We start from the raw sequence: 12508 nt of genomic DNA on the forward strand, positions 1-12508 counted from the left end.
AAAACAAATCAATTTGGCAACGCATTTTCCGCTGAGCCACCGCCTAATGATTGACACCGCATAGGTTGTCTAAGAAGGCATGAGAGGAGTGATATAAGATTCCACCCACAAATCATGTCTATAATACAAAGTCCCACCATCAATATAAGAGTGGAGAGATGCGAGGTCCATAATTAAAGCCTCAAGCACAAAATGGGCTTTGTTGAGTTGTGCCCTTTAAACAACTAACACGTGGGCTTTGTCAAGATTGTGCCCTTAAACAATTGTCACTGGTACGCTCGTCTAGCCAGTCATTTAAAAGACGAGCATTCAAGCTTGGGGGAGTTGAGTACAAGAAAACTGTATCTGTATTTAGGTCATGTTTATTTTTCAAAAATTTGTATTTTTAGGTGATAAATTTGCGTGATTGCTTGAATTAGGGACTTTTGTTAAAAGTTTTGGTTAGGTTTGGGATGACCTTGAGAAATTACAACTAACCCCATAATTGATCAAAGAACTGAATAAGAATGGATGTTTTGAGAACTTAAAAAGATGAAAACTTGAATTGTATCGAAAAGTCATTTTGAAACTGAACTGTGTCTTTTTAATAAAGAAATAAAGATTTTAAATAAAGAAAGATTGGGATATTTGTTGGTATGAATGAATACCATTGGATGTGTGTATTCATGGTGTATGCGAAAATTTTAAAAATATATATATAATTAAAAAAAAGTTTTGAAATTAATGAAAAGATGGAGAAAATAATAGTACTGGCAATAAGTCCTATTAGGCGCCTTTGAGCTCGTCTCCCAAACTTAGAAAAGAAAAGAACTTTTGCATACATCAACACACGAAGTCCGTGACTTTCTGACCTAAGCTTGTTCCAAGCCTGGGAAGGGGGGCTAAAAGAAGAAAAATCACCACAAACGAGGGCATAGTTTCAGTGAAAGAATGAAATATTGATCAATTCGGGTAATTAGCTTTGCAAATATTAAAACATTTCAGAATTTGAAGTTTGATTAATCGATTAGTGGGGTGAATCAAAATTGATCAAGGAAAATCCAAATTGTATCCAAAAAGATTCTCATGGTTCTTGATAAGAGCAGTTCATGTAAATTTTCACATTTAGAAATTTATCTGCATTTAGGTAGTCCAACCCAATACCTAAGTTGGCATTTTTGCTTGAGGACAAGCAAGAATTCAGCTTGGGGGAATTTGATATCTCGCAAACTTATCTATATTCCGACCTGTATTTTGTACCAAACCCTGTGTTTAAATTATTAAATCGGTCGTATTTCATTGAATATCTATAGAATGTGGTACTGCTCCGCTTTTATTCTTATTTTGTAGAAAACGGGCAAAATCAGGGAAATTACTGAATTCTGAGACTCTGACGAGCGTAGCGTCATCCCTGACGAGGGTAGCGTCACCCCTGACGAGGGTAGCGTCAACCCTGACGCGGGTAGCGTCAACCTCTGTCCGACTCGTACAACATTTTATCTGACCCATACAACATCCTACACGACCCATACAACATTTTGTTCGACCCGTGTCAGACATTTCCGGAAACAGATCCATATATTGGAAACAAGGCCTATTGAAGGAAGGTCAGCCAGAAAATCTTATAAGCGGGATTTCTTGCACCAGAGAGCTCATTCTGAACCAGAGGAGCACATTCTAGGGTTTGGACTTAGCGGCTAAGCTTGGAGACGAAGTTGAGAAGCGAAAGACGCGAGTTTTCGACGGATCTTCTTAGTACTTCGGGTTTTGTCATGGCTATTTTATTATTCATTTCTTTTATTTGTTTTAGAACTATGTTTGAGTAGTTTTCTTTGTTTCTAGGGTTAAGATATATTCGAATGTTTTGTTTTGCATGAAAGTTATTGTATTCTTGTGTTGAAATTTGTGTTTGATTGATTGTGTTTGATTTTAATTGTTTAATTAAGTTGTTTGATTTTTATTGGTTTGTCACTAGATGCATGATCACATCTAAAGTGCATTCTCCTCTTTAAAATCTCTCAACCAAAGTTAAGTACCTGAGGTAGGTTTAGTGATCCTAAAGGTGAAACCAAATAATAGCCGAAAGGTGAACATTTCCTCTTATCGACAGATAAGATAATACCTTTAGAATACCAATCAACCAACTAGGTAATTCGGGCTGACACGAAAGTCGAAGTCTAGAATCCGAAGAGGGTAAATATTGCAACTCCATACCAAGTTTTATGAACCTATACGAGAGTTGAGCTTTAGAAACATTAGGTCTGGTCAGTAGAATCCTACACGAAAGAACAACACAAGGAAACAGTAACTGGTGCGTTAACTCGAAGTCAATACGGGTCGGATAGGAAGCTGTACGACCCATACAGGAAGCTGTACGACCCGTATCAGGGACTGAGAGGCAGAACTGAGATGAGTCTGAAACCTTGGAAACGTCTTTTATCATTGATTCAAAACCAAACTTTATTTTCTGTCATTCAATTATTGCAATTGAACTATTTAGGAAACTTAAACAACAAACCCAACATTTTCTCACTTCTAGTACCTAACTGATTTAAGTAGAGTCCAGTTTAGATTTGAACCGTCGCTGTGATCGATACCCAACAATATACTATTCGATAGGACTGTGCACTTGCAGTCTGAACCGAAGAGCGTATTTAAGGTTAAAAGATACAGCTTGCTATACTGAAACTTTGTACTATACCTTTTTGGTGTGACACTGACCATCTAAAAACAAACTACAACATCGAACTATCAGCTCAAACAAGTAACGGCCAAGTCAGCTTTGGCTGACTTCTACCGGTTATGTACACGAAACAGCCTCAAGGAGAAGAAATAAGTCGTGCAAAAAAAAAGGGATATATTGTGAAGGAAACTTATCTTGCAAGCAAAACCGCAAGGAAACCATGGTTGTTGCATACGTGTCGTTCCAAGAAAACAGCCCACTTGAGAGAAAGCTTCATCTACATAAACAAAAGTACAACTCAATTATCGGCACTAACCAAGAGTGAAGGTTGTGAGATCTGACCTCCTAATAACAATATATAACATAGACCTATCAGCTCAAACAAGTAACGGTCAAGTCAGCATTGGCTGACTTCTACCTGTTATGTACACAAAACAGCCACAAGGAGAAGAAATAAGCCGTGCAACAAAAAAAGAAAGGATATATTGTGAAGGAAATTTATCTTACAAGCAAAACCGCAAGGAACCCATGGTTGTTACATGCGTGCCGTTCCAAGAAAGTAGCTCACTTCAAGAAAAGCACCATCTACATAAACAAAAGTACAGCTCAATTATCGGTACTAACCAAGAGTGAAGGTTGTGAGATCTGACCACCTAAAAACATACTACAACATAGAGCTATCAGCTCAAACAAGTAACGGCCAAGTCAGCTTTGGCTGACTTCTACCGGTTATGTACACGAAGCAGTCTCAAGGAGAAGAAATAAGACATGCAACAAACAAAGAAGGGATATATATTGTGAAGGAAACTTATCGAACAAGCAAAACCGCAAGGAAGCCATGGTTGTTGCATGCGTGCCGTTCCAAGAAAGCAGCCCACTTGAGAGAAAGCTTCATCTACATAAACAAAAGTACAACTCAATTATCGGCACTAACCAAGAGTGGAGGTTGTGAGATCTGACCACCTAAAAACAGACTACAACATTGAGCTATCAGCTCAAACAAGTACCGGTCAATGCAGCTTTGGCTGACTTCTACCGGTTATATACACGAAGCAATCTCAAGGAAAAGAAATAAGACATGCAACAAACAAATAAGGGATATATATTGTGAAGGAAACTTATCTAACAAGCAAAACCGCAAGAAAGCCATGGTTGTTGCATGCGTACTGTCTCAAGAAAGCAGCCCACTTTAGGGAAAGCTCCATCTACATAAACAAAAGTGCAACTCAATTATCGGTACTAACCAAGAGTGAAGGTTGTGAGATCTGACCACTTAAAAACAAACTACAACATAGAGCTATCAGCTCAAACAAGTAGCGGTCAAGTCAGCTTTGGCTAACTTCTACCGGTTATGTACGCGAAACAGCCTCAAGGAGAAGAAATAAGACATGCAACAAAAAAAGAAGGGATATATATTGTGAAGGAAACTTATATAACAAGCAAAACCGCAAGGAAGCCATGGTTGTTGCATGTGTGTCGTCCCAAGAAAGCAGCCCACTTGAGGGAAAGCTCCATCTACATAAACAAAAGTACAACTCAATTATTGGTACTAACCAAGAGTGAAGGTTGTGAGATCTGACCACCTAAAAACAAACTATAACATAGACCTATCAGCTTAAACAAGTAACGGCCAAGTCAGATTTGGCTGATTTCTACCGGTTATGTACACGAAAAAACCTCAAGTGGAAGAAATAAGCCGTGTAACAAAAAAAGAGGGGATATATTGTGAGGGAAACTTATCTTACAAGCAAAATCGCAAGGAAGCCATGGTTGTTGCATGCGTGTCGTTCCAAAAAAGCTGCCCACTTGAAGAAAAGTTTAATCTACATAAACAAAAGTATAATTTAATTATCGGTACTAACCAAGAGTGAAGGTTGTGAGATCTGACCACCTAAAAAAAAACTATAACATAGACCTATCAGCTCAAACAAGTAACGGCCAAGTTAGCTTTGGCTGACTTTTATCGGTTATGTACATGAAACAGCTTTAAGTAGAAGAAATAAGCCGTGCAACAAAAAAAAAAGGATATTGTGAAGAAAACTTATCTTACAAGCCAAAACGCAAGAAAGCCATGGTTATTGCATGCGTACCGTTCCAAGAAAGCAACACACTTCAGGAAAAGCTCCATCTAAATAAACAAAAGTACAACTCAATTGTTGGTATTAACCAAGAGTTAGATGTACAACAACAAAAAGATAAGAAAAGGACCTGAGATTCAAATCTGAAATACTTCCGTACTTGAGTCACTTTATACTTTGGTCTTGCAAATTAATTAAAAATCTCATACCATTTCATAACCTTGTCGCAGGCCTACAGGTAAGTTCATAAATATTTTATCCCTAAATCCCCCCTCCTGAAAGACAGCATCTACAAATAAGCTGACAAAAAGATGCATTTCTCAATTTATTTGGCAACTTTTAAGTTTTATTTAATTTTGGCAACTTCATGATAGTCTACCAGTTATCTTGAATTCCTCATGCCCAGACTAAAAGCACTCTAGTCGTTTTAATGATAAAATTATGGCCATGTCTTCAGACTAGAATTGACTGAAACAAAACATACTACATGTATTGAATTTCTTATTCATTTTCAATGACACGCAACTATTAAGGACCCTCTATACTTTTAATCGAGAATGCCAAAACTTATACTGTTTCCATGCATTATTAACATAAATGTGCATGTCTACAATCCAGATCCACTTCTAAGAATCCTCCTAACTGAGACAACTTTGCCGCCTGCAATGAATAGACTTCACAACTAAATTGTTTTCAGTCGCCAGAATTTTAGTGGGAATTTCCAGGCCCGACAGAATAGGCTGACCCATGTCAACCTTAACCTACAAAAATAAATAAAGCGCAAGATTGGTAATCCTCTTGAAAAAATGACTTGAATCTAAAGAAAGAAGATATAAAATGTAGCCTACAATAGGGTCAAAGACTAGATACATTCAATCAGTTCTATATGATAGTTGTTAGAAAAAATAATCAGAATTCCAAGCAACTCTGACTAAGATTTTCATTATTTATTTTCTTCATTTATTGAAAAATAATGCAAGAACAGAGATAAGCTTGTTTACCTGCCCATCTTCTTCAATCTCAGGTACAATAAGACCAGCGTCAGTGTGAATAGTGAAACTGAAATAGACAAGCATCATAGGTTAAATTAAATTTTACATTTAAAAACTGAAATTGAAATTTCTGTCATTTAAATAAAATTTGATTGGAAAATAATTGCTTGAAGAGCATCCTTTCTTGATAGCAATTTTGCATCAGAAAACATGTTACTATTACTTGGGCAAAAACCCAAGAAAAAAATATATATTAGTTACATGAATTTTGAAAAATGAATTGGCCTAAAATATTTCGACCACCAACAATTTTTTCAACATTCTACAAATGCTAAAGTTTTGAGTCTTTGTACGTATGGCTCCCTTGAAGATTTTCAAGTTCATCTATGAACCTAGCAAAGCACCGTACCCGGCCCATTACCGCACATCTAACACCAAACAACACATCAGAGATGAAAACTGAAAGAAAAAAACTCAGCATTAAACTAATAAAACAATTGAAAATTAATAATCACTCCAACAGTCAATTCAGCTAGCACACATTCAAGACCTAAAACCTGAATGATAAGAGATCTATAGGTCCACATAATAACTTGATCATTTTTATTTCAGTTATAACTTCCTATTGTGGACTACGCAATCAAATGAAGTACCTCAGGTTCGCTCCCATCAGAAATGAAGATTCTCATGGTGTAATCGGCACCGTTGGTTCCTGGCATGACAAAGATCACCCGATCACCGCCTATACCGAAATTTTGATCGCATAGCTTCACAGCCCTCCAAGCAGCTTCAAACTGTACCAACAAAAAGAACAATGCACCATTATATAAAAAAAAAATTGACACATATAAGAATGTTTAGGTTCCAGTTCAAATAACTTTACCTGAATATCAAACAAACTCGGGGTCATTTTGCAAAAAATCCTTTTGGCTGGTCAAACATTACTAACTGATCAAACATTATTTCTTACCAAGGAATTATGAAATAAAGGAGATATTATTACTTACCAGCAATAAAGTCTCCTTCAGCACCAGCAGCTTGTAGGCTAGAGCTTCCTTCTTTTTTGTCCTTGTCCTTGTCACTGTCTTATTTGCTCGACTTATCATCCTTCATCGATTTTTCACTTGATTGATCTTGCGGGCTTCATGCCTACCAGATATCAATATAAATGTCGTTTAGAACTTTTTTTGTAAACGACTCAAAAAGTTGTTATCCTTTAGAAGGTAGAAAATAATAACATGTATTTAACAGGTGCATTATATTTTTCACCTTTGATCATTTGGATATGTTATAAATACTGTTACTTTTTGTTAATAGTAATAATGACAATAATAACAGAATAACAACAATAAAGTGAATTCAGACAGAGAAACCTACGCTGGACAAGGCGAATAAAATGCTGAGGGGCACAAAGGCACGCTCCATATCAACAAGTGGTACCACCATATTTCTTGACTCAGTTTTGAATGATTCCAAAGCTGTTGTCGCGATTTCAATAACCTTTCACCAATAACAATAACAGTTACATTCAATTGTTAATAAAGAGAAATTAAATCAACTTAAGAATACAACATAGCAGACGCTTGAATGGGGGATATCTTCCAAGTCCAGCAGTAGCGTTGGCAGCCGCATTTACTATATCTATTAATACACGGTGCACCTAATGTCCTACATACATCGTAACAAACAATCAGTTAGAATGAATAAATATAGCAAACATAACTGAATATAATTTTCTTAATATATGCTATGTACCTCTCACCATGATAACAGGTCTTGAAATTTCGATTTCCTTAAAACTATTTGAGGGCACAAGTATAAAGGTTATGTTCTAGAAGGAGATGCACACAAAATATTACCTCATCCACACAAAGGCGAGATAGTTCCTTGGCCGTTTCAAGTACTTGTTTAATTAAAGATTTCAAACCTTTCTAAGGAGATACAAGACAAGGTTGGTACCCATCTGCCTCCAACACAATCTATAAGGTTCATAAAAAAAAAATCAGAAGGCACATGGATTAATTAGAAGCTTTAAAAAGCTAAATTTAAAGTTATCTTAAAAATATAAAGAAAACATTTGTACCTTTTGACATTGTTGAGCTCAATGTGGCGGTTCAGAGAAAGCTGCTTGATTCTGCTCGAGAAATTCCCCTCAAAGCCCGCAACAATTTTATGAGACCAACACCCTGCATAATAAAAAATTTATCGCAAATTAGATTACAATTATGAAAGTAAGTATAAGACCAGCTTCCATGATTTACCATTAGCTGCAGTATATATTTACCAAATTTATTTTATGTCCTTGAATGCATCTAAATCCCTTCTGTTCCAATTGCATATTTCACTTGTGCTTTTCACTTGTGGAATGAGAGAGAAAGAGATGGAACTAACCTCACCACCGGCAATATGCATTAGAAATCGTTCCTCAAATTGACGGCAGAGCTCCAAAGCAACAGCTCGAGTTCCATCAGAACTTGCCACCATTTGCTCACCTAACTTCACCAATTCTTCTTGCACCATCTGAGACCTTCCCTGGAGCCTACGCCAACCCAAAATAAACATATAACCTTTGCTATTTTTCTCTTTTTCTCTACGTATGTCTTGAGTTTTGACCTTTTGAAATTTAACCTCTCTTATTTTGCTTCAACCAAACAAACCGAAATTTACTTGGGTCTTTTGGTTCGATTGTTATTTGGTTAACAATTTTAATTTGGTTGGTTCGGTTAAATTTTTTTCTAAAACCGAATAAAATTTTGGTTTGAATATTTTAATTCAGTTTTAACAGAACTGACCCAATGAACATACCTACTCCTAACAAGCAGGGAAATCAGACAAACTAACTAGTGTCAAGCAAATTTCTTCTTATTTTCAACTTGCATTTACTAATAAAGAAACATACGCAGTGAGCACATTTGGAAGCCTGACATTCACCCGGTTCCTTATCTGCTTCCCCTACACATCCACCAATGCCACTCTCCCTAGCTTGCTTGGTGGGGCCCCGCTCAAAATTGATTTCAGACTCACGCTCTCGACCTGCCAGGCAGTTTCTAGAGAATTTTCAGCCCCATCTGAGCCGCCTGATTGTGCTGAGGAAACAGACTGCCCAATGAGCGCAACCCAAGGAATGTCAGCTGTGCTGTGTGGGGCCCTGGCCCGCAAGCAAGCAAGCAATGCGGCCTTTGTGGGTCCACACACGTGCATCAACCACGTTACACTCAAAGTCAGTCCGCACAGCAAACACTTCAGAAAAGAGGCCCGGTCGGTCTGATCCGGTAAGTTCGATGGCTGTTAGGCCTTCAAAGCTTTGTGACCTTGTTGGATTCCATGAACCCAGAGACTGTAATTAAGAAAGGGAAAATAATATGAGAAATCTATTCTTAAATAGTTTGTCACATGACCATCTCGAAGAAGGTACTTTCCAAATTAGATTCAAATAGAGTGAAATTAGGCTGTCAGTGGGTTTAACATGCTTTGTATTTTAAATTAAGAGAATAGCAAAATGTGAAATGAGTTTGATTAGTCCAGAGCCTTCCTACATTTTCAATTAAACATACTTGTTTAATTCTTTTCATTCCCAAGGAAAGGTTTTCCCAGATCTAAAAAAAAACAAAAAAGCGGAGCAACTAATTTGGACTAAAAGAAAAAACTTCACCGATTAAGCTACATTGTACATCCAATTTCAAAATTAGAGACAATCGAATATCTAAAATTAGTTGTTGTACCTGCTCAATGAAACTGAGCACACTGTCGTCGGGGAGTTTACTCAGCGCCGGTATAACCCCATTTTGTTGTATTGTCTTCCTCGATCTCTCTTGCGCTCTCGCTCACGCTTTGTCCCTCCAAAAGGAAGTGAAGTTGCGGCTTAGGGTTGTTCGGTGTATGAGAGGCGGAGACTTGGCGCGAGAGGAGAGGCGTAAGACAGAGGCACGCTCTCCTGCTCTCTCTCTCTCTACCTCGCTCTTTCAACGGAACTAAATGGCTCTCTCTACCTCGCTCTTTCAACGGAACTAAATGGCATTAAAGAGGAGCGGGGCTACAAAATGGAAAGAATCTTTGATGGATTTACTAAGATATGAAAAAGATTCTGAGTTGAGAGAAAAATTTGGAATGGAGCTGAGAAAGAGGGTGGAGCAGAATCGGCCAGACATAAATTTTGAGTTTAAAGGTACCGGTACATTATTTGATGATGATTCGACAGCCCTTTGCGTGCAGAGCAAGCCACCTAATTCAGCTCAATTTTATTTCACTAATCCTACAATTTTTATAAATTTTGTTAAGATTTTTATTTTGGATTATTTTAATGGGATGAACTAACCGTCCTCCTACTTTAGTCTCCTAAATGTCCTCCTAACTAACTGATATATAAAGTACAATAGGAACCACTAACTATGTGGGAGACTACTAACTACTTAGGGGACCACCTATATTTGAAAAAAATTACAACTGGCACGTGAATGTATGTATACTTATATGTGCAAGTGTTACCATATAATATATTAAGTATTCATATCTAAGACATTAAGTATTAAAAATAAAAACTGAACATCAACTTTCTTTTGTACACCCATCTTTTACACGTTTTTAGAAGCGGATTTTTTTTGTTCGTTTAATATCGTCAATATTTCTAACGATTTGTGAGAAATTTTGCGAATTTAAAATCACAAACATCTTCTACATAATTTTCTCTTTCAAATGAGATCCATGATGAAGTACTTTCGGGTCTTTCGTCATTCAAGTATTCATACCTCAGTGTGAAAATATTCATATCTTGTCAAGTATTCTTCTCTAAAATATTGAGTATTCATACTTACTCAGTAAAGTGTGAATATTTATGTTGTAAATTATTTCTGAGAAATCCACATGTGTCTTTGCTATTAACTACCTAGGGGATCACTACTGACTTTGGGGGGCCACAAACGTCGCTTGAAAGCGACTGCGATAGGGACCACATGCAGAAAACCAAGGACAAGCGGATGCGTAATATAACTTAAAGTTGAATTGTTATGTTGTAATGTTACACATCTTACACATTGAAGTTGAATTGTTATGTTGTAATGTAACTTAAATCAATTAATTTGTTTGGTACTTGAACATATTGATAGGTACCCAGAAAAATATTCATACTAATAATTGAAGTATGAATTGTTACATTGTAATGTATCTTAATTTAACATTTTTTAAAATTGATGATATTCAAGCTATTGATATATGAAACGGTAAATAACAATAGTTAAGACAACAAGTATTCATATCTAGTTAGTCAAATTTTGTTGTTACCCGTGATGTATATGTTTTTACTAATTTTTAAGACATGAAATATTCATATCTATTTGTACAAATTTTGGTGTTACTGTGATGCATATGTTTTACCAATAGTTAATACATGAAGTATTCGTATCTAGTCATTTATGTTATTATTTTTTTCATACATACTTTATTTGATTTATTGATATCTAAAACACTTAGTATTCCTACTTAAGCGTGAAGATGTGTATTGTTATTTATAGATAATAGCAATTATATTAACAATTGTATACATACCTATGAATTTATGTACAAATATTAATGTTAAAAAAAAAAATTAATAAACCTCAACCATCTCCAATATTTATCAACAAATTTGTACATGCTGGTACCTATCAATACATTTACACTTTACAATATAAATATTTACACTTTACTTATTAAGTATGAATACTCGGCATTTTAGAGAAGAATACTTGACAAGATATGAATATTTGCACACTGAGGTATGAATACTTGAACGACGAAGAACCCGGAAGTACTTCATCATGGATCTCATTTGAAAGAGAAAATTATGCAGAAGATTTTTATGATTTTAGATTCGCAAAATTCATCACAGATTGTTAGAAATATTGATAAGATTAAACGGACAAGAAAAATTCACTTCTAAAAATGTGTAAAAGATGAGAGTGTAAAAGAAAGTTAATTTCCAGTTTTTATTTTTAATACTTAATTTATTAGGTATGAATACTTAATATATTATATGGTAATACTTGTGCGTATAAATATCCATACATATGCGCGCCAGTTATAATTTTTTTTAAATATAAGTGGTCTCCTAAGTAGTTAGTAGTCCCCCCATGTAATTAGTGGTCCCCATTGTACTTTATGCATTAGTTAGTTAGGAGGACATTTAGGAAACAGACTCAAGGGGACAACATCTTTACTCTATTTTAATTTCACTTTTTTTATTCAGTCCTTCAAAGTTTCGAGTCCATATAGGACCAAATGTTACAGTTTTTCCCCTCTATTTGACATATGAAAATAACTATTTATATGTATCAGTACAATCCAAGTTCCTTACATATTTTTTTTAATTTTGGGATGTTGTGTATTTTTTTTTCTTAAAGCAAATATTTGGTCGTTTCTTGATAAACTAAATAGTTTTATTATATTTGAATGAGAAATTTTATTAATCTATAAAATTAATTTTTATAGCGTAATATGTACGATAGGTATTTTCTTATTTGAAAACATTATTATATTTGATTATTTATATTAATAATCATATTTGATAAATATAAGTATTTAAAAAACTAGTAACCGTTGACCCGAAGGTTTATCGGTTCGACGTTAGGTCTTATTCTAATAAAATTATTCCTATTGATTATTGCTGATATTAAGCAATACAACAATTACTCAGACAATTTTGTCCCTCAATTATCTTCTGGGCATGCTTTTATTTTCCTTTTGTGTTAGCATGTGATCTCTTAAAAACTATTTTTTAATTATTCAAATTTTCTCATTTGTTG

At 35.4% G+C, this 12508-nt stretch overlaps 2 protein-coding genes across 2 annotated transcripts; both read right to left on the minus strand.

Moving 5' to 3' along the window:
- Positions 1-5149: 5149 nt before the first annotated feature.
- On the minus strand, positions 5150-6150 carry LOC144559306 (diaminopimelate epimerase, chloroplastic-like). Its single transcript, XM_078308318.1, has 3 exons — positions 6086-6150; positions 5742-5799; positions 5150-5501 (listed from the first exon to the last, which is right to left on the minus strand). Exons 1-3 carry the CDS (start codon positions 6148-6150, stop codon positions 5379-5381), a joined length of 246 nt encoding a protein of 81 aa, XP_078164444.1. The 3' UTR covers positions 5150-5378.
- LOC144559799 (uncharacterized) lies at positions 6150-6993 on the minus strand. Its single transcript, XM_078308923.1, has 3 exons — positions 6740-6993; positions 6386-6526; positions 6150-6191 (listed from the first exon to the last, which is right to left on the minus strand). The coding sequence occupies exons 1-3, from the start codon at positions 6836-6838 to the stop codon at positions 6150-6152; spliced, it is 282 nt and encodes a 93-aa protein (XP_078165049.1). The 5' UTR covers positions 6839-6993.
- Between the last annotated feature and the right edge of the window lie 5515 nt (positions 6994-12508).

Source organism: Carex rostrata, chromosome 9 (genome assembly GCF_964058835.1).
Source record: "Carex rostrata chromosome 9, lpCarRost1.2, whole genome shotgun sequence".
Taxonomy (NCBI): Eukaryota; Viridiplantae; Streptophyta; class Magnoliopsida; order Poales; family Cyperaceae; genus Carex; species Carex rostrata.

Bases quoted from the DNA above. Each gene is read 5' to 3' on its own strand.
- LOC144559306 (XM_078308318.1), bottom strand. From the start codon at position 6,150: ATGGGCCGGGTACGGTGCTTTGCTAGGTTCATAGATGAACTTGAAAAT. The intron at 5,800-6,085 runs GTACAAAGACTC...TGTCTATTTCAG, and splicing joins AATCTTCAAGGGAGCCATAC to TTTCACTATTCACACTGACG. The intron at 5,502-5,741 runs GTAAACAAGCTT...TTATTTTTGTAG, and splicing joins AGATTGAAGAAGATGGGCAG to GTTAAGGTTGACATGGGTCA.
- LOC144559799 (XM_078308923.1), bottom strand. From the start codon at position 6,838: ATGATAAGTCGAGCAAATAAGACAGTGACAAGGACAAGGACAAAAAAG. The intron at 6,527-6,739 runs GTAAGTAATAAT...TTGTTGGTACAG, and splicing joins TGAAGGAGACTTTATTGCTG to TTTGAAGCTGCTTGGAGGGC. The intron at 6,192-6,385 runs GTACTTCATTTG...TTTTTCTTTCAG, and splicing joins CTGATGGGAGCGAACCTGAG to TTTTCATCTCTGATGTGTTG.